This window comes from Leiobunum rupestre, chromosome 7 (genome assembly GCF_980474605.1).
Source record: "Leiobunum rupestre chromosome 7, qqLeiRupe1.1.hap1, whole genome shotgun sequence".
NCBI classification, from domain to species: domain Eukaryota; kingdom Metazoa; phylum Arthropoda; class Arachnida; order Opiliones; family Sclerosomatidae; genus Leiobunum; species Leiobunum rupestre.
Window position 1 is genome coordinate 652,464 of NC_143390.1, and position 23,199 is coordinate 675,662.

General features: G+C 33.8%; 4 protein-coding genes and 1 long non-coding RNA gene across 5 annotated transcripts; 2 read left to right on the plus strand and 3 right to left on the minus strand.

Moving 5' to 3' along the window:
• LOC149933847 (uncharacterized) lies at positions 1 to 1,700 on the minus strand. The gene is made up of 6 exons (XM_090152896.1): positions 1,514 to 1,700; positions 1,245 to 1,437; positions 1,074 to 1,182; positions 870 to 1,003; positions 237 to 662; positions 1 to 165 (listed from the first exon to the last, which is right to left on the minus strand). The coding sequence occupies exons 1-5, from the start codon at positions 1,682 to 1,684 to the stop codon at positions 238 to 240; spliced, it is 1,032 nt and encodes a 343-aa protein (XP_090009022.1). The 5' UTR covers positions 1,685 to 1,700; the 3' UTR covers positions 1 to 165; position 237.
• Positions 1,701 to 1,740: 40 nt separating this feature from the next.
• Positions 1,741 to 2,826, minus strand: LOC149933848 (uncharacterized). The gene is made up of 2 exons (XM_090180831.1): positions 2,704 to 2,826; positions 1,741 to 2,489 (listed from the first exon to the last, which is right to left on the minus strand). Exon 2 carries the CDS (start codon positions 2,296 to 2,298, stop codon positions 1,741 to 1,743), a length of 558 nt encoding a protein of 185 aa, XP_090036957.1. The 5' UTR covers positions 2,299 to 2,489; positions 2,704 to 2,826.
• Positions 2,827 to 7,971: 5,145 nt separating this feature from the next.
• LOC149933849 (uncharacterized) lies at positions 7,972 to 10,060 on the plus strand. Its single transcript, XM_090181201.1, has 7 exons — positions 7,972 to 8,084; positions 8,362 to 8,547; positions 8,624 to 8,816; positions 8,879 to 8,987; positions 9,058 to 9,191; positions 9,399 to 9,824; positions 9,896 to 10,060. Exons 1-6 carry the CDS (start codon positions 7,995 to 7,997, stop codon positions 9,821 to 9,823), a joined length of 1,137 nt encoding a protein of 378 aa, XP_090037327.1. The 5' UTR covers positions 7,972 to 7,994; the 3' UTR covers position 9,824; positions 9,896 to 10,060.
• Positions 9,196 to 11,022, minus strand: LOC149933850 (uncharacterized). The gene is made up of 3 exons (XR_016482336.1): positions 10,950 to 11,022; positions 10,601 to 10,657; positions 9,196 to 9,870 (listed from the first exon to the last, which is right to left on the minus strand). It is a non-coding gene; the product is annotated as an uncharacterized LOC149933850 (long non-coding RNA).
• An 8,447-nt stretch (positions 11,023 to 19,469) lies between these two features.
• Positions 19,470 to 22,206, plus strand: LOC149933851 (uncharacterized). Its single transcript, XM_090180848.1, has 7 exons — positions 19,470 to 19,537; positions 19,617 to 20,022; positions 20,081 to 20,188; positions 20,251 to 20,447; positions 20,581 to 20,649; positions 20,713 to 20,808; positions 21,869 to 22,206. Exons 2-7 carry the CDS (start codon positions 19,942 to 19,944, stop codon positions 22,113 to 22,115), a joined length of 798 nt encoding a protein of 265 aa, XP_090036974.1. The 5' UTR covers positions 19,470 to 19,537; positions 19,617 to 19,941; the 3' UTR covers positions 22,116 to 22,206.
• Positions 22,207 to 23,199: the final 993 nt, after the last annotated feature.

The following is a 23,199-nucleotide window of genomic DNA, read 5'->3' on the forward strand; positions in this document are numbered from 1 at the left end:
TGAACATAATATTGAAAACGTTATAATAGCACTAGATTTTTTAAAAACAATATTTAAAATAAAACAATTATCCATATTTAAAAATTATTTGTCTATAAAAAAAATCCATCCAAAAGAAAGCTATTTTCATAATACTGGAACATGAATTGGTTGAGGCGGATTCATCTGAAATATTTGACATTAATTACAGAAAATGTCCGATATGCAAGAAAAATGCGTTAAATTCGATAACCAACCTTAGGTAAAAACAATTTGAAATTCTTCCATGATTTGACCGCAGACTGGACAACGAAGAGATAGAGGATCTTCTCGTCGCGCAGCTTGATCCGCAAGTTCCTCGGCGCATTCTTGACAACAGCAGAAATGACGGCATGGCATGGCCATGCGACTTCGTGGGACAGCCCAACAAATGATGCAGGTCAAAACTTGAAGATTGGCTGCGCCTTCTACTTGAACCTCTTGAACGGGAGCATAATTCAAAGGAGGGAGGATCGGTGCCGGAAAATATTGTCCATAATCATCTGCGGGAATTTGAAAATCTTCTTCGTCGTCGTCGTCCTGGATGTTTGCGGCTTGAGGGTCTGCGGCGAGAGCTGGTCCAGCTAGAATCTGAACGGGAACCGGCGCTGGAAGCACGAAGAAAATATTTGGCGCTGCATCATCTAGAAATAATTCAAACTATTTATTATCGGCCAAATACTGTTGGTATACAAAGTTCGTTTCCTGTATATTATACTAGATGGCGCTATAAGCTAATATCTACTAGATGGCGCCACTGACTGATATAGTCTTAAACTAAACTTCACCTATTTTTGTTTTTTTTTCTTGTTGTTATAATTCAATATATACATTTAAGTATATCTGCGTACCATTTTCTTGAGGTATGTCTGGGTCGGGAATCACAAAATGTTGCCCAGGCTCTATCCTGTGTTTGACTCTATCCATAAAATCTCCGATAGTTAAATTTCCATTACCATAACGTTCAGATAATCTCATAATTGCTCTAAAAAACAAAATAACAATTGAATTAGCGAGAAAGAAATTACTTAAAAATATAGATGAAAGCAACTAACTTGTTGTTATGGAGATATTTTTTGTTACGCCCACAACGAATGACTTGGTCCTGTTCTACCCCCAAAGGATAGTCCCTTTGTTCCCTATCTTCTACCATTCTCAGTTTGTCTAAAAAGAACTTTAATTATAAAAAGAGAGAAAAAAGGGTAAAAAATCGCTTCTCTACTTACCAAGGTACAGGTAAATATTTGGATGTTTGGTTGGCAGACTTCGATTAAACTGAGAGTTAAACGACTCTGTGTCGTTGTTCGTTCTTTTGGTGCGACCGTAGACAGAGACTCTATCGGCACCAACTACGTCCAACCAATATTGCTGAATATAATCAGCTAAAGCGTTCAAACTTCCAGTTTCGACGTTTGAATACTGCGATAAATAAAAACTTTGTTTATTAAAGACGAAAAAAGATGTAAAATATTTAAACTATATTAAATTTACTAACCTGAAGCAATGAAAGTTCAGCAATTTTACCCCTTATGTGAGCAAGCCCGTGGGACATGTCGTCAGCTTTAAGAAGTGGCAATATCATGATGAGTTTCATGATACCGCGAGCATCTTGACGATCCTGATCTCTTTCTTCATACATTGCCAAAAGTGTTGGCCTCTTCTGCATTTTGCGGTATATAGCCTATTTGTATCAAAACGGAAATTATCAGACGACGATTTAATTTAGAACTTAAATACCTTCGTAGTCATGAAGTGCGAGACGAAGACGAGACTATTAGAACCTGGAAGAAAAGCTCTGAAAAAAGGATTATTTCTTGTGTCCACGCTGAAACGAAAACCAGGTTCGATAGCCAGTGCGTCGGCGAGCTCGCGGACTGTGCCTGGAACTGGAGGAAAACTCTGAGCCCTGGCTCTAGACATTGTGGATCTCACGCTGTAGAAAGCCGTATCCCTGACATCGAAACGCAGACGGGCTTCGTCAAAAAGCTCCCGGAGCCCTCGGTTGTTGTTGGCGGCTGCGTCGTTTCTGCATCGTTCTCTGAACTCGATATCCCTGATAGCCTTGACTGGAGGTGCATGATTGTGATCTGCGTTTTTTCCTTCTCCAGGGACCAGTACGTCGCTACCGCTTCGCAAAACTTTCCTGCAAGGACACTTAGTCTTTCTATAATCATAGCACTTCAAAAACGTATTACCTTTACTCTCCCTCTCTTTTACGTAAAGAAATTCATCTTGCAAATAAACTACGGTATTTGATCTTAAACCAGGCAAGATTCTCATGGTGGAAGTATCTAAAATGAATTTACTACGAAATATAAGTTAGTTTACTTTTTATTTACCAATGAAGTTTGGAAAACCAATTGAATTCCAACTAATTAGGCTGAAAAGGGAATCGTTAAAATATATTTGACAAAAACGTTACCACGCCGAGCTTTCCAAAACCAAGCTCGTTATTTCGTCGATTAATGAAGCTGAAAGGATATTAAACAAAAAAAGCTATACTACTAAGCTTAATTAGACCGAAAGCCAAAACCCGCAAAACCTGTGGAAACACAATACCTGGAAAATAATTAGGAAATATAATGATATTATAATCAAATTAATATTTTCACAGATTATTAATTATTTTATTATTTATTTATTTATTAGTTATTTTGTAAAATACGTTAAAACACTTGGTTTTACCACCGAGTTCCAAAACGAGAGTCTTCCCTAACGAAGTCGAGTATTGAAAATCCGTAGAACTGAAAAGACAGTTTAAAAAAATGTATATATATATATTAAACAAGTTAATGTCACCACCAAAATCGCTGAATGCCAAAATGCTAATTTAAAAAAAAAAGCAACAATTTGACCGTAGCACAGTCTAACCAAGGAAACTGTCCTTGGTCTAACTTTTCGAGAGGAATTCTCCGAGAGAATAATTTTGGTCACTCCAAATTTTGGTTTGAACCTTAACTTGTCCGCGTGATATGACGTCAAGCTGTAAATTCACTCCCATTGAAGGGAACGAAAAAGATGACCGCTACATATAGTCTTTACCCCTCTGCAGTGGCTGGCTCTTCCCAACAAAGACTATATAAGTTTCGTTTGTACGCCAGTCTACGTAGCGAAGGGTGTATATAGTCCTTGCTTGCCAATTATCCCGCTTGGATATGACATTGGGAAATTTCTCCGTGCTTCGGGAGAATGGGGACTTCAAAGTATACCGCGCTAAAAGCCCGAAAACGTACGGAAAAAGTCATAAATTATCAATTGAAGAATGCGACCGGAGACTTTCGGGCAGGGATGAGCTTTTATTGTCAATGGTTGAAGGTCAATGTCGTTGTTTCCAAGAAACCCAGTACCTCAAATTTGGTTTAAAATTTAAGAAAGTGGGAAAAAGCGCCGATATTATATTAAAAACAAATACACACAATTTTTCTATTTTCAAAGAAATAACTATATTTAACACATTCTGTACAAAACTAAGATAATACGAAAAACCTTTATTACACACAAATATTTCGAAAAACAACGCAATTAAATCTATTGAAGGAAAAAATCATTGTTCATTTCAGAGGGAGGATTAGCGTGAGAAGAATAAATTGTTATTAGAATCATAAGTAACATAATTCTTTAAGTATGACACTTGTAGCCTTGCTCATGCATTTTGGATTACACATCCTTTCTTCACTAATGATAAATCAGAAAAACGACTAGCAACTTTGTAACCCGGAAGATTAATACTCTTTGGGATTTAATTTTTTTTATTGGTCATCGAATTTATTGGTCAGAGTTCAAATTTAGCCCATCATATAGCGCTACAAAATATTATGAGGTACGAAATGTATGAAATAAAATGGCCGTTATGGTAGACGGCTTATTAGGCCTAACTCTATCGGAAAGTTATACCTAAATACTAAATATTAATTATATTATTAGGGTCATTTTCAAAGTTTGAACTGAATAAAATATTGTTATTGCGTAATTAGCAATTGTAAAAGTTATTCCAGAAGTTTGAAAAAGGTTAATTCTTACATTTTAATTCATTTTTATTTTGTCACAGCGGACAAAACCAGGCATTCATCCAGGTACAAAATACAAGTATATTCAAATAATAGTAAAAATCTGGAAGAAATTGTAATAAAATATTCGTAAACTAAATGAGAAACCTTTTTACATTAAAAACGTAACAAGCTGAAGGTTTTTTAACGTCTACAGTATTTGGTGCACAACATTGATAAACATCAATGAGATTGATCTTCTCAATATACTACACTAGTGATCCACAAATTTCGAGTTGTTGGTGAATTTCTAATATAATACCATTTGCCCGATATAAAGATTTAATATTGTTGGGGAAAATACATACAATTTCGTTAATTTCTTCCGTTGTTAACGTTTCCGTGGTGAAAACGAAATTCTATCAATGTAATCGGGCGTGAGTTATTTAAATCACGCTAATTTAAATCATGTTTTTTTTAATCATCAAACGTAATTGTTACTCGATATTAATGGATTTAGACCAACATTTTTTTTTGTTTATTTACCTTAAATACCAAGCTCCCTGGAGTTAAGCAGACTATTATTATAATTTTTTTTTTAAATTTCGTGCATTTTGAAGAAATTTTTCGTAAAGGTTTTTAAACCTGAGCTAAAAGAGTCTGTTGAATCGGAATTTGGTGTCCATTTTACTCCAGCGGCTCTAGTTTATAATTTAATAATTATATTTAATTTATTATATTATATAATTTTGAAAGTTTTTTTATTTAATTACTCTAATTTAATTAGCTCCCTAATGAGCTCCTACACCGAAGACTAGCCAAAAAAGTGAAATATGGCCATTTTTTTTAAAGGTTAGGTAGAAATACTTTTGTCACCAATACTAAATTTAAGAGCGACCTTTCTATACGTAAGAAGATACTTAAATTAAATTGTTGTGAATTTTCAAGGTGGCCGAATGAAGATTAGCAAATAAAATGTGAAAAATGGACCATTTAAAAAAAAATGTTTTTAAATAAATAATTGCTTTACTAACATTAAATACAAGAGGGACCTTCTATAGGTAAGAAGATGCTTAGATTAAAATTTATTAATTTTGGAGGTGGTCTTTTTCTTGAGGTTCTACCTAACTTTAGCGTGATTTAAATAACTCACGCCCGATTACTTTGATAGAATTTCGTTTTCACCACGGAAACGTTAACAACGGAAGAAATTAACGAAATTGTATGTATTTTCCCCAACAATATTAAATCTTTATATCGGGCAAATGGTATTATATTAAAAATTCACCAACAACTCGAAATTTGTGGATCACTAGTGTAGTATATTGAGAAGATCAATCTCATTGATGTTTATCAATGTTGTGCACCAAATACTGTAGACGTTAAAAAACCTTCAGCTTGTTTCGTTTTTAATGTAAAAAGTTTTCAGATTTAGTTTACGAATATTGTATTACAATTTCTTCCAGATTTTGACTATTATTTGAAAAACTTGTATTTTGTACCTGGATGAATGCCTGGTTTTGTCCGCTGTGATCAAAATAAAAATAAATTAAAATGTAAGAATTAACCTTTTTCAAACTTCTGGAATAACTTTTACAATTGCTAATTACGCAATAAAAATATTTTATTCAGTTCAAACTTTGAAAATGACCCTAATAATATAATTAATATTTAGTATTTAGGTATAACTTTCCGATAGAGTTAGGCCTAATAAGCCGACTACCATAACGGCCATTTTATTTACCAATAAAAAAAAAATTAAATCCCAAAGAGTATTAATCAGAAAAACGACTAGCAACTTTGTAACCCGGAAGGGTTACAAAGTTTCTAGTCGTTTTTCTGATTTATCGTTAGTGAAGAAAGGATGTAGTAATCCAAAATGCATGAGCAAGGCTACAAGTGTCATACTTAGGGGTATTATGTTACTTATGATTCTAATTACAATTTATTCTTCTCACGCTAATCCTCCCTCTGAAATGAACAATGATTTTTTCCTTCAATAGATTTAATTGCGTTGTTTTTCGAAATATTTGTGTGTAATAAAGGTTTTTCGTATTATCTTAGTTTTGTACCCAATGTGTTAAATATAGTTATTTCTTTGAAAATGGAAAAATTGTGTGTATTTGTTTTTAATATAATATCGGCGCTTTTTCCCACTTTCTGAAATTTTAAACCAAATTTGAGCTACTGGGTTTCTTAGAAACATCGAGTTTAACCTTCAACCATAGACAATAAACGAAAGTCCCCCTTTCCATTCTTCGAATGATGATTTACGACTCTTCCTACGAACTCCACCGTTCTTTTTCGGGCTTTTAGCGCGGGATACTTTGAAGAGAAGTCCCCATTCTCTAGAAGCACGGAGAAATTTCCCAATGTCAAATGTCAAATCCAAGCGGGATAATTGGCAAGCAAAGACTATATACACCCTTTGCTACGTAGACTGGCGTACAAACGAAACGTATATAGTCTTTGTTGGGAAGAGCCAGCCACTGGCCCACTTCAGAGGGGTAACGACTATATGCAGCGGTCATCTTTTTCGTTCCCTCCAATGGGAGTGAATTTCGAACTTGACGTCATATCACGCGGACAAGTTAAGGTTCAAACCCAAATTTGGAGTGACAAAATTATTCTCTCGGAAAATTCCTCTCGAAAAGTTAGACTGTGCTACGGTCAAATTGTTGTCTTTTTTTTAAATTAGCATTTTGGCATTCAGCGATTTTGGTGGTGACATTAACTTGTTTAATATATATATATACATTTTTTTAAACTGTCTTTTCAGTTCTACGGATTTTCAATACTCGACTTCGTTAGGGAAGACTCTCGTTTTGGAACTCGGTGGTAAAACCAAGTGTTTTAACGTATTTTACAAAATAACTAATAAATAAATAAATAATAAAATAATTAATAATCTGTGAAAATATTAATTTGATTATAATATCATTATATTTCCTAATTATTTTCCAGGTATTGTGTTTCCACAGGTTTTGCGGGTTTTGGCTTTCGGTCTAATTAAGCTTAGTAGTATAGCTTTTTTTGTTTAATATCCTTTCAGCTTCATTAATCGACGAAATAACGAGCTTGGTTTTGGAAAGCTCGGCGTGGTAACGTTTTTGTCAAATATATTTTAACGATTCCCTTTTCAGCCTAATTAGTTGGAATTCAATTGGTTTTCCAAACTTCATTGGTAAATAAAAAGTAAACTAACTTATATTTCGTAGTAAATTCATTTTAGATACTTCCACCATGAGAATCTTGCCTGGTTTAAGATCAAATACCGTAGTTTATTTGCAAGATGAATTTCTTTACGTAAAAGAGAGGGAGAGTAAAGGTAATACGTTTTTGAAGTGCTATGATTATAGAAAGACTAAGTGTCCTTGCAGGAAAGTTTTGCGAAGCGGTAGCGACGTACTGGTCCCTGGAGAAGGAAAAAACGCAGATCACAATCATGCACCTCCAGTCAAGGCTATCAGGGATATCGAGTTCAGAGAACGATGCAGAAACGACGCAGCCGCCAACAACAACCGAGGGCTCCGGGAGCTTTTTGACGAAGCCCGTCTGCGTTTCGATGTCAGGGATACGGCTTTCTACAGCGTGAGATCCACAATGTCTAGAGCCAGGGCTCAGAGTTTTCCTCCAGTTCCAGGCACAGTCCGCGAGCTCGCCGACGCACTGGCTATCGAACCTGGTTTTCGTTTCAGCGTGGACACAAGAAATAATCCTTTTTTCAGAGCTTTTCTTCCAGGTTCTAATAGTCTCGTCTTCGTCTCGCACTTCATGACTACGAAGGTGAACGCCATGAAGTCCATTTTCGTTGACGGAACGTTTTCTGTGCCAGCTCTTTTCAAGCAACTGGTTACCGTTCACTTTCAAGCCGGCGAATATGCGTTCCCATTTGTCTTTGCCCTTCTCACCAGGAAAACCAAAGCTGCCTATGATGAACTGTTCAACTGGATTTGTCTCGAATTTCCACAACTGCAGCCGGAGGAAGTTATGACGGATTTCGAGATGGGACTACAAGAGAGCTTGTCCAATCATTTCCCACAAGCTCGTATATCTGGATGCTGGTTCCATTTTGCGCAGGTATTTGAATAATTTATTTCTAGCTATAACTTATGACGATATAATTGTTGAAGATGATTGTAAAATATTTTCTGAATTTACCATACCGCCGAAGATAAAGATTATATATTTAAATTTTTCGCCAATAAGTAACGATCTTTGATCACCACCAGCCTTTAGAATCCATTAGGCTTTCCAGGCGCGTTGCAGTGTTTATTTTAGCATGAATTTAAATAAATTCATTATTTAAGTTCTAAATTAAATCGTCGTCTGATAATTTCCGTTTTGATACAAATAGGCTATATACCGCAAAATGCAGAAGAGGCCAACACTTTTGGCAATGTATGAAGAAAGAGATCAGGATCGTCAAGATGCTCGCGGTATCATGAAACTCATCATGATATTGCCACTTCTTAAAGCTGACGACATGTCCCACGGGCTTGCTCACATAAGGGGTAAAATTGCTGAACTTTCATTGCTTCAGGTTAGTAAATTTAATATAGTTTAAATATTTTACATCTTTTTTCGTCTTTAATAAACAAAGTTTTTATTTATCGCAGTATTCAAACGTCGAAACTGGAAGTTTGAACGCTTTAGCTGATTATATTCAGCAATATTGGTTGGACGTAGTTGGTGCCGATAGAGTCTCTGTCTACGGTCGCACCAAAAGAACGAACAACGACACAGAGTCGTTTAACTCTCAGTTTAATCGAAGTCTGCCAACCAAACATCCAAATATTTACCTGTACCTTGGTAAGTAGAGAAGCGATTTTTTACCCTTTTTTCTCTCTTTTTATAATTAAAGTTCTTTTTAGACAAACTGAGAATGGTAGAAGATAGGGAACAAAGGGACTATCCTTTGGGGGTAGAACAGGACCAAGTCATTCGTTGTGGGCGTAACAAAAAATATCTCCATAACAACAAGTTAGTTGCTTTCATCTATATTTTTAAGTAATTTCTTTCTCGCTAATTCAATTGTTATTTTGTTTTTTAGAGCAATTATGAGATTATCTGAACGTTATGGTAATGGAAATTTAACTATCGGAGATTTTATGGATAGAGTCAAACACAGGATAGAGCCTGGGCAACATTTTGTGATTCCCGACCCAGACATACCTCAAGAAAATGGTACGCAGATATACTTAAATGTATATATTGAATTATAACAACAAGAAAAAAAAACAAAAATAGGTGAAGTTTAGTTTAAGACTATATCAGTCAGTGGCGCCATCTAGTAGATATTAGCTTATAGCGCCATCTAGTATAATATACAGGAAACGAACTTTGTATACCAACAGTATTTGGCCGATAATAAATAGTTTGAATTATTTCTAGATGATGCAGCGCCAAATATTTTCTTCGTGCTTCCAGCGCCGGTTCCCGTTCAGATTCTAGCTGGACCAGCTCTCGCCGCAGACCCTCAAGCCGCAAACATCCAGGACGACGACGACGAAGAAGATTTTCAAATTCCCGCAGATGATTATGGACAATATTTTCCGGCACCGATCCTCCCTCCTTTGAATTATGCTCCCGTTCAAGAGGTTCAAGTAGAAGGCGCAGCCAATCTTCAAGTTTTGACCTGCATCATTTGTTGGGCTGTCCCACGAAGTCGCATGGCCATGCCATGCCGTCATTTCTGCTGTTGTCAAGAATGCGCCGAGGAACTTGCGGATCAAGCTGCGCGACGAGAAGATCCTCTATCTCTTCGTTGTCCAGTCTGCGGTCAAATCATGGAAGAATTTCAAATTGTTTTTACCTAAGGTTGGTTATCGAATTTAACGCATTTTTCTTGCATATCGGACATTTTCTGTAATTAATGTCAAATATTTCAGATGAATCCGCCTCAACCAATTCATGTTCCAGTATTATGAAAATAGCTTTCTTTTGGATGGATTTTTTTTATAGACAAATAATTTTTAAATATGGATAATTGTTTTATTTTAAATATTGTTTTTAAAAAATCTAGTGCTATTATAACGTTTTCAATATTATGTTCATTCCTAAAACCTTTTTAAAAATTGTTTTAATAACTAGTCAATGTAAATATATGAACTTCATATTTCACATTTTTAATAAATTATGTTTTTGCAATTTACTCAATCATTTGATTTTCTGTTATCGATATAAACAAATTTCCTTTAAATAGGGATGTGCAAATACTTTTTTTTACAGGGACGATGTCAAATAATATTTGATCAAATACTGTATACCATCCAAATATTTAATACTATATCAAATAATTTGTTCATTTGGTTCTCAAAGTGTCTAATAATTTTCAAACCAAATATGCATATTATTTAATTATTGAAATTAAGCCAAAAAATTAAGGGACAATTTATTTTTATATTGATATTTGAGGAGGTAGGACCGCGATGGAATACCAAGGGCTTCCAATTTTGAAAAAGTCTCTGACTATTTTAAAAATGCGTCTCATTACGGTCATCAGTCATTGTTTAAATGTTCAATGTCAATAGGGTTTGGTCACTGGGACAATGTCTGAGGCCTACAACAAGTTTAAATTAGTAAAATAACTTAACCTCCATTGCATTCCTCTTCGCTCGAAATTTCTGCGGGAATTGAAGCGACATCTCGAACTCCAGTAGTAATTTTTTATTATTGCTCAATTGATTGTATATACTGTATATATTCTTGTATGTGTTCATTATTACACATTTTATTCTGTATCTCTTTCATACTAGCGTGATGGGCATTGCCTTTTGCTAGTTTCAATAAACTTTAGAACTTTAGAACTCATTTATATTTGAACAATAAGTCAAGTACTCAAGGAGTCTTTCTTAATAATCAATTAATCAAACTAATCAGCTATTTATAAGTATTAAGTGACAATAAAGTCTAATAAAAATTGAATTTTAAATTGTTTCTTACCATACAGTGGAAGTTGTTCAAGTTGAAAGTTTAATCCAAGTCTTTATCTTGAACTTTTCTAATTAACTTAAGTCTCAAACTATTTAAATAAAACCATTTAAACCGGCATTATTAATGCTGGTTTAACATAAATAATTTTAAATAATTATGAATCTAACCATGAATTTATTCATTTTAAAATGAATAAATTCATGATCTAACTAAAACCAAAGCTAAAACTAGGTAAAAAAACATATACTCTTTATTGCAAACGAAACCTATGCCGTGTCGCCGTCTGGTTGAAAGCAAATATATAATTTGGATGCTTTCCGAATAATTTAACTCAAGTTTAAAAATTTTGGAAATCACACTCTTTTGGTTTAAATAAGAAGTTAATTACCAATTTAAAAAAACATACACACAAATCGATGAAAATTAAAAATTATCTAATAACAAGTCAAATAAATTTCGTGTTTGCAACAGTAGGATCTCAGAAAACTCTATTGCAGAATTATTACTCTATTTATAGTATCTTAAGAAGGAAATGAGAGTCGACCTTATGAGCAGTCGATCTTATGAGCACTCGATCTTATGAGCAAGTTCAGTCGATCTTATGAACAACATGGTGGTTCATTAGATCGACAGTCGATCTTATGGCATGTTCATAAGATCGACTATATTAAATATAAGCCTTACCTAGTACAGTTGTCAAAGGCTAATAAGCCCTTCTATTTTCTATGGCTTAACTATCAGGTGACTTTTTTTGACTTCAAAAAGTCGACCTTGTGAGCAGTCGATCTTATGAACATCAACAGTCGATCTTATGGAAGTCGATCTTATGGTTAGGGTAGGAGAGTCGACCTTATGGACTGCCCATAGTGTTCATAAGGTCGACAGTCGACCTTATGGGCAGGTTCAGTCGACCTTATGAGAGTCGATCTTATGATACTGAACCCCGTGCGGGAAATCTGGCTGGCGACTATCAAATCGAAAAGAGAAACTAAGCCTAAACATTAAAAATTTCAAAACGCGTTGCATATAGCAACGGAAAGCCGAAAAGGGGGGAGTGTGGTGGAGAATAGTATATACGATAAGTTAAGTTAGAAGAAACCACCTATCGGTACGAGTTATTAGTAAGTTTTTAAATTTCTTCAAATTTGTTTAGGATTTAGCTATATTATCCCTTTTAATTATGGACTTATCTACTTTTTCGCGTATTTTATCATCCTTCTCACAGTCCATAGGTGGTTTCTTCTAACTTACCTTATCGAGAAAGTAAAAGTCGTTCAAAACTGGAGAGGAGAGGGGAGCTGGAATGGGAATATATAGCTACCGTCGTGATTTTATGAAACGATAACCGATTGAGTATTATACTTTTCGGCGTCAGTTACATTCGTGTACTTGCTTCTTTGGAGAACAAGACCAGAAATTTTAATTATATCTACTACATAAAGCCAAACGAGAAAAAAAAAGAATATCGCGTAAATTTAGGAGAAGAACTTTATGAACGATGGAATGCGGAACGTAGGAAACTGGCTTATACCATCGAACAGTTTGCTCATTTCATATTTCAGAAATAGTACGTACATTTAATGTATAATTGATTAATAATAACTATGAAAAGTATTTTTATATCAATTCATACGTACAATGGGAACGATCAGCAGCGCTCATCGGACTCACCGATTCCTACTGTACGCTTTTTCGCGTTTCCGGTTTTGACGTCACGATGCTCATCGGTTAATCAACGAAGTCATCGGCTGGAAGAGTCGATTTTTCCGATGAACTACGTAAAACGTGTCCCTTTTGGCGCGAAATTTTTTGTAGTTGTGCTTTGTTCGACGTCGAAAAGAATTCCTTAGAAGGGTTAGTTCAAGTTTCTTTAATTGATAATTTTTTAAAATATGACATAGCTGTAAGTAAGGAAGATCACCGTAGAGTAATGTTAGGTAAATAAATTGATTAAACACATTTTGCTTTGATGATTTTAATAATATGTTGTGTTGTTAATGTGAAACCTTAAACAATAGATCCTGTGTTCGCCAATTATTTTTTAAATGAAGCAATAAAATTGGGAATTCCAGCAGAACCCATTAAGCAAAATGTTTTAACTGGCCAAAGTGAAATACCAGAAGTACTAGTACCCCATGTACTAGATGAAAGTAATGTCAGTAATGCCTCTTTATCAACAGAACCTTCTACTGAAGAAGTAGAAGAAACGTCATTCAATGGTTGGTAAATGTTCTTAATTGAAAAAGTTTTAAAATATCAAATTTGGGTGTATTAATTTTTATAGAGTTACCAACTAAGTGGGAAAAACAGAACTTTCTCCTTCTGATTGATTTATTTAAAGAATATAAAGAGGAATTCGAAATATCGCGTAAAAAGAAGAATGTATGGAAAACAATTTCGGATGAAAAGAAGAAGACGGGGTACGATTTCTTAGGAGATGAATGCGATTCCAAATTTCGAAATTTCAAAGCAAGGTAAACATTAACTAAGTTAAGTAGTAATTTGTTCAATAATTATTTTATTATGCATAGCTATAAAAATAAAGGATAAATCAGGGAAAAATGGTCGGGGTAAACAGTCATGGGAAAATTTTGAAGAATTTGCAAAAGACTCGAGGTCGGCGTTTGAATAATAAATTATCCAATTATTTATTTTTATTCATAACCGCAAATTATCCAAAAATTTACGAAAAAACCGATTATTTTTGCATGTTAAATCGTTGTTTATTCGTATAAAATGTTCATAAAAACAATTAACCCAACTTTTTATGGTTAATCGAAATTTGGCCGGTTAATTTATTCGTTCCGCCGAGCTCTTCAAAAGACCATGCTACCAATCTTATGAACACCATTTCTTCAGGTAATTTATTTTATTAATATGAATGTTAAAAATATTAACATTTTATTTTTCAGCTACCTCATTACCATCACTGTCATTTGAATCTCCTGAAATTTCAAGATCACCATCTGCTATGTCCTTTTCTAGGTCATCATCTGGCACTATATCCCCACCACCTTCATGTTCGTCACATTCATCACTACCACTAGAAAATAATCCTGAAAATAGAGATTTTGAAGCAGGTATTCTTCAAAAAAAGAGGAAACTCGAAACTAAAACTGTAGAAGCTCCTCAATGGTTTACCGATTGGAGTAAAAAGACTGAAGAAATAGAAAAACAAAACCAGGTGCAAAGCAAAGAATTTCAAGATGAAATATTAAAAAGTAGTGTTGTAAGTCGGAAAATTTTCCTCGGAAAATGACCGAGGCCTTTTTTCCGGAAAATTTTCCGTATTTTCCCGAAAAAAATAAAAAAAAAGTTTTCATTCCATGATTTGTCAAATATATTGTTTGCAAATTGAAATAAAGCGGTATTTTTGCCTCATTTTTTCGAATCTGGAAGTAAAACTAAACCTATAGACTAGTTTAAACTGATTAACAATGTAACGCTATTAATGTTTTGTAGTATGTTTACTGATATTAGACTTTTTATATCGATAAAAAGTTAAAAAAATTAAAAACCCTTAAAAGGTAATTTATGTTTCAAATTTTTATTTTTCCGATTTGCTGGAAAATTTTCCGCATTTTATTTTTCCGGAAAATTAACATCAGTATTAAAAAGGATGGATGACATAAATGAAACTTTGCGGGAAATGGCCAACGCTTTTATGCAAATGTTATGAAGAAATTCAAACATGTAAAGGGTTTTCAAGTTCCTAATTTTAATGAAATAAAACTATAAAAACACATTAATTTTGAACAAATTAAGGCATTAAGCCACGCGCAATATTTAAACGTTTTGTTTTAGCAGCATCTGCATTTTCATTTTCAGCTTCTTCAGCAATTGGAGCAGTTAAATCCACCAAATTTATTTCGCAAACATACTCTTCAATATCACTGTTTCCATCTTTAATTAAAATAAAATTATGCAAAATACCAGCTGTTATTATAACTTTAGATATTTCTGCCACCAGAAACATGTCCAAATATTTCAGGCGCCGAAAGCGTCCTTTAAGCAGGGCAAATGTACGCTCGAGCTATGGGCAGTATTATAATTTATTTACGTAGCTCTTAGATGGCTATTATCCTTGAATGGGATCAAGCAAAATAAATCTAAGGGATAAGCGCTATCCCCCAATATATGCCCATTTAATACACTCCGGAATTAATTTTTTAAACAGGTGTAGATAGTGCTAGACCGCCACATACTGGCATCATGCACCGAACCCGGCCAACCTGCGCATGCATCAATGAACATGAGTGATTTCATTGCAGATACCTATTTAATGGACATTTTTTATTTTATTTAATTTTTTAGGTCAACAAATAACAAACCTTGCAATAAAATAGATGTTTGTTTCTTACGATTGTAATAAGAATTTTTGTCATATTGCGGCTCCTTTATCGGAATATGGCACCCATCTACTGCCCCTACTGTACCAGGAAATCCATAATGTTCTTCACATGCTCTATGGTTGTTAACATGGTTTCTTCAGTTGGCCAAGCTATAAAATTTGATCGCTCTCTAGCCATAACTTAAACAAACTCTAAAAAAACATAGTGGGCATTCCCTTTTGATAAATCGAAGCGGTCACCTATACTTCTAAAAGATTCAGAAGTTGCAAGTATCCAAAGAGAATAAACAGTAAGTAGATCCTGCAAAAGTAAAGAGCAAGGCTTAATAAATAATTTATTTTAATATATCGTCCCTTAAGCAGCAACACCACCTATCTAATTTTTTTCAACTTTTCAGGAGCTAAAATACAGTTTTCCGAGTTACTCACTATATTTTTAGGAATCAATTAGGTATATTATTATAATGGAGTGATTATTCATGTGTACCACTAGTTGAGTAGTGCAAAGAAATTCGTATCTGAAAAAAGGCATTAGATAGCTCGAGTTGTCTTTTGAAAACGTGAGATAGCCAGTGTTGTTTTTTTAATATGAAGGCAGTTTATTTTTAAATTTTTCTATAAGAATGTCCAATTATGATTCGATATTAATATTAAGGAATGCAATAGTAATAAGAATGAATTTAATATTGATATAATGTATTTAAAATTTATATTAATGAATAAAATATTAATAAGAATTAACTTAATATTAATATAATGCATTTAAAATTTATTTTAATGAATGTAATATTAATAAGAATGACTTTTATATTAATAAAATGTAATTATTGAATTTATCATTAATATCATAAGTAACATAACATCTGTTTGATGCAAATAATAATAAGTACTTAAAATAAATCATAATTTTACATTAATATTAAATTAAATGCTATATAAAAAATGGGATACCAGTAATTAACGGACTTATTGTACACACAACTAAAAATCTTTATTAACTTCAACAACTTTATCAACAATATTTAAAATAAAAATTCGTTGACGAATTTTCTAAAATAAAATAATAATAATAATAAAAGTAATCAGCTAGGTTAATCCCTAAGGTATCACCTTAGCCCTAACTCATCAAGCGAGATTTGAAGCCTTTAATTCAGGTGGCTGGGTTACAATAAAAACTTCTCAAAAAGTTTATTGAAACACTTCACTCTTCAATCGCAGTCTTATTTCTCTTTTTACTATTTTTCTCTTTCTGTGCAAGTTGACGTTTTAATTGTCTTCTACTTTCTTCTTCATACGGAATGCTTTTGTAGAAAGAGTGGGTATCATGGGGCATCGGATATTTTTTGGCAGTCAGAGAATGGTCGACGTACTGAGTTGGTAAATTGATGTAATAATGTACGAAGAAACATTTCTCGACAAACTGGTATTTTTCCTCCTTTATTTTCAGGTGATAAAAAAAGATGAATTTCTTTTTGAAATTACTTTAGTAGTTTTTTGTTTTGTCTCGGTGATTTCTATCATTGAGCAAACATACATTTTATTTGAATCCCAAGTCAGGTTTTTCCAAAAATCATTAAATATGTTTTTCTGTCATTGTCTGTCACTGAATTACAACCTGTTTATCCACTTTCTACAAATCGGAGACTCACAAGACGGTCCCATCGCTCTTGGTTCTAGCGGAACATCATGCAGTACTTTCGTACTCTTTCGGTCCTTTCTTCTAAACCCCAAGTAGGTGTTATATTTAAGAAATTAACAGCGATGGCTTTAGATAAAACATTACGTTATTGTTTAGAAATGACTTGTAGCTTCTAGCACGTTTCAGTAAGTGAGCTCACTTTCTTTCACGCACTTACTCCCCAGTCCCTATACTGTAGCGCCCTCTAGGGAGAATAACTTATAACATCTTTTCCTTTCGCAATTGTTAAGGCAAAATACATTTTCTAGTCTATTGTTTAAGTTTAAAGTGATAGTTACAGTTAACAAGGAGATCTCTATTAATAATTGTTATAGTTAGCCAGGTAATGTTTTCTATTGTTTAAAGGGGTCCATCTTAGGCGTTGGGGTAAGCATATTCTCCCCCTTGCCGTGCCGGCTTCAATTTCGAGGGTTTAGCACCGCTTTTAAGTGGCGCTGAAAGCAACGGCGCTTCGACCGAGTATTCCTACGCTATATGTAACGGTTATTTATAAATTTTAAAATGGAGAGCGATTGTGTATCAAGTCTTCCTAACAGAAATAAAAGAAAAGAAAATGATTTATTTAGAAACAAAACTAAGGTTTGTCTTTTAGACGAGTATGATAACTTTGAGTCAGTTAAAAGTAACTGGCTTGCGATTAAAGTGAATTTAAAAGAAAACCCAGTTACTCCTTGCCATACTGATCACAAATACAAAGAGAATGAAGCTAGGCGTTGTTAAGCAATTATAGATTGCAAATTGCTTTTAGTTATGTATGTTTATTTGCCTAGGTACTAAAAATAATACGCTGTCAGTGAACTTGAATCGTAGTTTTCAAGAAGAAATTCTCCCTCGCGAAGAAGATCTACTTGATGACGAAAACTGTGTGCCACTAGAATTTAAGTCTCCAAAAAATCTTATACCAACTAGAAAAAGGAAAACCGTCAATGATTTTCAACTTGAATTAGAAAAGTAAATCAAAATATAATTTACGTTAATTACCTTACATAAGTTATGACCATAAGCATATAATATTCTTCAAAACAGCGTTATAGTCTCTTGCAACTAGCTCTCAGTAAACATTTTACACTTTAAGGATAAGAAGTGTCATACTTGTAAAGAATATTATAAACTTAAGTTATGACTCGCCCAGAAGATTATTTTCGGAGAGGTAAATTTCAATTTAATATTCTCTGTATGTATGATTTTGACTGACTTTTATCTGTAGCTCTAATGTCATTGATGTTTCTCCATTGCGTCTTTCGAAAAGTCCAAGAATGCTGACTATTAATAGTTCTCCACTGGCTCGCTGTAGCACTCCAAAGACGTTGTCTAGAACTCCAACAAAATTGGCTATAAATAATTCACCATTGGTTAGCTTTAGTAATGCAGAAACGCATTTTAACTAAAGTTTTAAATCAAAGTAAGAATCTTTCATATATGAATAAAAGTATCATTGATTATTTCGTTAAATCGTAATTAAATGAACCTAAGTTATATGACCACTATATTTCCCATGTTGGACAGTACCATTGAGTTGAGAATATTAATCTAGAGATCCAATCAAATCTGCTCCCCGCGAAACCTTTTTTTTTAATATTACGAATGTGTCGTCTCCTCTAAAATGACGAGAAAACGTTATCATATGACCCGTGGCGCCATCCATTGTTTTTGGAATTTTTTTTTGAACGAACCATTGAGAGACAGACGGCGCCACGGGTAAAATGATAAAGTTTTCTCGTCATTTGGGAGCAGACGGCAGTATTCTTATTTTAAAAAAACTAGTTTCGTGAAATACTGAAAGCCGACGTTTTGATTGGACCTCTAGATTAATATTCCCAACTCAATGGACAGTACTGGATTACCAAATAGGGGTTGGCCTAGGGCCCAAAATAATAATATGGTCAATAATAAAAAAATATATACCCATCATCTTGACATTAAAAAAAAATTATTTGCGGTCTGAACTTGCTGTGGCATTTTACTAAATAATTTGATTTAGTTAAATAGATGAAAGCATTTAAAAATATTTTTAAATTTGGGTATTTTGTTTTCTTTTAGTGCTACTTTTGGCAGTCCTCTAGCGCCGAATGTATTGACGGAACCTGATGAGTGTTTTGAAGATAGCGTTCCTGACAAAGTTGATATTGCATGCTTTGCTTCAACAGTGCTGTTAGAAAATTTGGTTAAAAACTTTGTGGGCCCAATTTGCCAAGTTAATAATTGCAATAGACCATTATCTTTCAAGAAGTATTTTTCTGGTGGTATATTTTGCATTTCTTGGAGATGCAACCGAGGTGAAGGTTACCATTATGCCAAGTGGCAAACCACTGATGATAATTTTAATTTGAAGCTTTCAGGCTCTTTATTGTTTTCAGGATGTTCTTTCTCAAAAGTAATTGTAATTATCATAAAAATATAGAAAGCCTGTATTAACTAAATTATTCTATTTAGTTTGAAAATTTATGTAAGCTCTTGGAAATAAAAGGCCTAGGTTCAACTGCACTCATTAAAAAGCAGGTTGAAAAATGCTATCCCTCTATTATGCAGTTCTGGGACTCTGAACAAGTATAATTTTCACAACAAATCAATTTTACATGAGTTTCGTCATTGATGTCTATTTTGATAAATTAAACTTATTTTCCAGGTGTCACTGCTTGCTAGTAGTTCGGAAGGGCTTATTATTTCCTGTGACGCAAGAAATGACAGCCCAGGATTTTCTTCGAAACACTGTTCATACCATGCAATTTGTTTAAGAACTGGAAAGATCATTGGTGTGGAATTTGCTGATTGTCGTCTAACAGGAAATAAAAGTCCGAATATGGAACCTCTCTGCTTTCGTAATTTGCTGAACAATCTTCAAAAACATCGGGTCATTAACGAAGTAGTAACTGATGGGCATGCACAAATAAAATCCATTATGATTAAGATTTGATAACTTATTTTCATTATTCTGTAATTAAAAATATTCCATGGGTAAAGAGTTTCCGCATATCAAACATTCACATGATATATGGCACGTTGCTAAACTACTTAGAAAAAGGCTTGCTGCAGTACGTTATGATTAATAAGAAGAGTTTGTATATTTCTTATCGATAATACCTCTTTTAGGCAAGTAAAGAGAAAGGTAATGATGAAATAGTTGAGTGGATTGATGACATTTTTAATCATTTCTGGTGGTGCTCCAAGATGTGTGCGGGAAATGCAAACAAAATGAGGGTAAGTGATTGGTTTGAATTTCTAACTTTAATTTGTACCTAAAAACACGATTATTCTTTTAGATTTTGTGGCTCTCACATTTACACCACATCCAAAATGTTCACAAACGGCCATTAGGATCTTGCCAGCATGATAAAATTGAAATAGAAGGGCGAACTAAGCCTTGGCTGTCTCGTAAGAGTACAGCCTTTAAAAAATTGCAAACAATTATTTGTGACAAATCTTTCTTGAAAGATTTTGGATATTACAAAAATTTAAGGTTTTTTTTCTTTGGTTTTGACCCCGTCTAGGATGCAGGTTCAGGACACGTTTAATTTGTGCCAACCGATATTTCCTTCATCCTTATCATGGTAAAAGTTATTATTATAGTATAATTTTTTTAATCCTTTCAGACATACTGGTTCTCTGGAATCATACCATAGTCTGCTGTTGAAATATTGTCCAAAAAGAATCAATTACCCGTAAGATTTAAATGATTTAATGTTAATTAATTATCTCTTCTACAATTGTAATTTTATTTGTAGCTGGAAAGGATACATTGCTAGAAATATACTAGCAGTTTTGGATTTTAATAGTAGTGTTCACAGACCTGTGAAAAAGAACAAAAATGGTGAACCAAGGTAGAAGAATACTATAAACTATTATTTAAGTATCTTGCCTGCGATTGAGACCTCTAATGGTAGGTTTAGGAAGCTTTGAGAGGAAAGGATTTTACTCAGTGGCTTTGTTCATTTTCCATAGCATTAGTCATTTATACAGTCATTAAATACTACTCAATTAATTTATACGATGCATAAATTCAGATTTATCGCGCTACGACTTCAAAAAGGTTTTAAAGGAAGTGATTAGCATTTTGCATTCTATCTTTCATTCCAATCCTTTTTGAAATTGTTACACCCACGTATAATTCATATTCAAACCCTTGAGCCTGTAGAGCACATCACCTAACTCACAAGGCACTAGTTAGCTTCCCATCCAGGTCAGCTACCTCATTCTCTTTCCTCACTCGATACTGAGCTTGCACCCTAAATTCCCCTGTACCATTTTCTATGTGATTATTATGTTTCCGAATTAAATATGATCTTAGCACAAAGTATTATCATTCGTGAAACCATAGAGGTATAAATCCAATCCTCTTAATGGCTGTCACTTTATGGAAAATGAACATCATCAGTGGTGTAGTCCTAAAAAAAAGGACCAGGGCGCTACCTGGATACATCCAGCTTCGATTTCGCGCGTGATCGAAGTTGGTTGTACCAGCCATTTTAAATGTACAGCCAACTTCGATTTCGCGCGTGATCTAAGTTGGCTGTACCAGCCACTCTAAATGTACGCCCACCTTCGATGATTAGCATGATGGAAGTTGGTTGTACCTAGGTTACGATTTGAAATTGTTATGGTATCATAATAAAGTAGTAAACGTGAAAATTAATTAGTAAAAGATGGATAAAAGGTGATTTACGAAATAGAAGCAAGGCGTGCCCTAACTAGTTGGAAAAAAGAGGCCCTGCCCTTGAAAAAAGCACCGGGGGGGGGAGCCCTGGCTCGACTACACCATTGAGAAAATCTTCTCTATTCGAAGTTTCCAAAGCCTGTCTCTTGAGGTTTCAATCGTAGACAAAATTGTTTAAGCACAATACCATTAGATTTTCAGTTCTCTTAGGTTGATAATTATTTTAGAATGAAACGCAAAAGTTCAAAGGTCACCAACAAGTGGACAATTGTTCCTGTTAAAACTCCAAAAACACACAACTATGCAAAAGAATTGTTAGACCTGACTTTATCAGAAGAAATAGTTCGGAGTCTAGAGGAAATGTTTCCAGAGAATCCCTCTATAACGACTAAAAGAAAAAAACATTGCAAAGACACCTTGTCCGGAAAGAAAGGAACTGCTAATAGCAAGAGAAAAATATGCAAAATTTGGTGAAAGTTTGCATTTACCTTTTGAAAATCCACAAGCTGAAAAATAAATAAGTAAAATTCAGATAACATTAATCACAAAAGGCTTTTATTTTCAAGTTGAGAAAAATTTATAAAATGTTTTACTTATTTTTTATTAAAAGAGACAATTCTTCTAAGTGTTTATCATCGTGTTATTTATTTACAATTTTGACTGATGCTTTTGGGATATGGTCCTTCTTAAACTGTTAGCTAAACAATTTATTTAAAATTGTTTAACTAGCTGAGACTGGGCCATGGGTCAAAAGCTTCTGTCAAAGTTATAAATAAATACTGTTAAAATTTTTCATTTCAGAAAACTTCTTTAAAACCAACATATCTGTTGTTTGGGCTTGGGTATGTTGTTCTAATATTATGAACAACGCATGATGGTATTACTCTGCGGTTACCATTTACCAGCTTACCCCATTGCCAAAACACATATTGGCGATAAGCTGAGAAACGGTAACGTTTATTGTAATCTCCATCATTGTCATCCAAGTGGACCAAATTTGCTCTCATCTCCATTTGAATTTCTAATACTTCACGGTCCAAAATTAAATTGTAAAAATTTCTATAATTTGTGATGCATCCAATGTTCCTTCGCCTGGAACAGCATTTCCTTTCTAATGGTGTGTCCATTTCAATACAGTGATCATATTTACACCAGTTAGGGTGCCCACCATTAGAAGGATCCTTGGAGAAATTTGGAGGTTCATCACAAACATGATTTTCATTTTGATTTTCAGACATTTCTTGTAAAATAAGTTCATACTGTTCTTCCATCGGCTCCAGGATCGTATCTACTAATTTGTCACCTTCACCATCGTATACATCATTTTCAGTTTGTAGATAAGTTTCCAGTGAAATATGTGGGTTTTCATCCTGTATTTTTGTTAAAATGAGCCTCATTTCTTTTACTGAGAGTTTTTCTATTGAAAAATCAATATTATCTGCTTGTGTTCGCTGTGTAAAAAATGAAATTTAATGTATTTTAAAGAGTACTAAATAATAATTAGTGTACTAAAATGACATACCAGCTCTATAACTTCTATTTCATTCAACGTAAATTT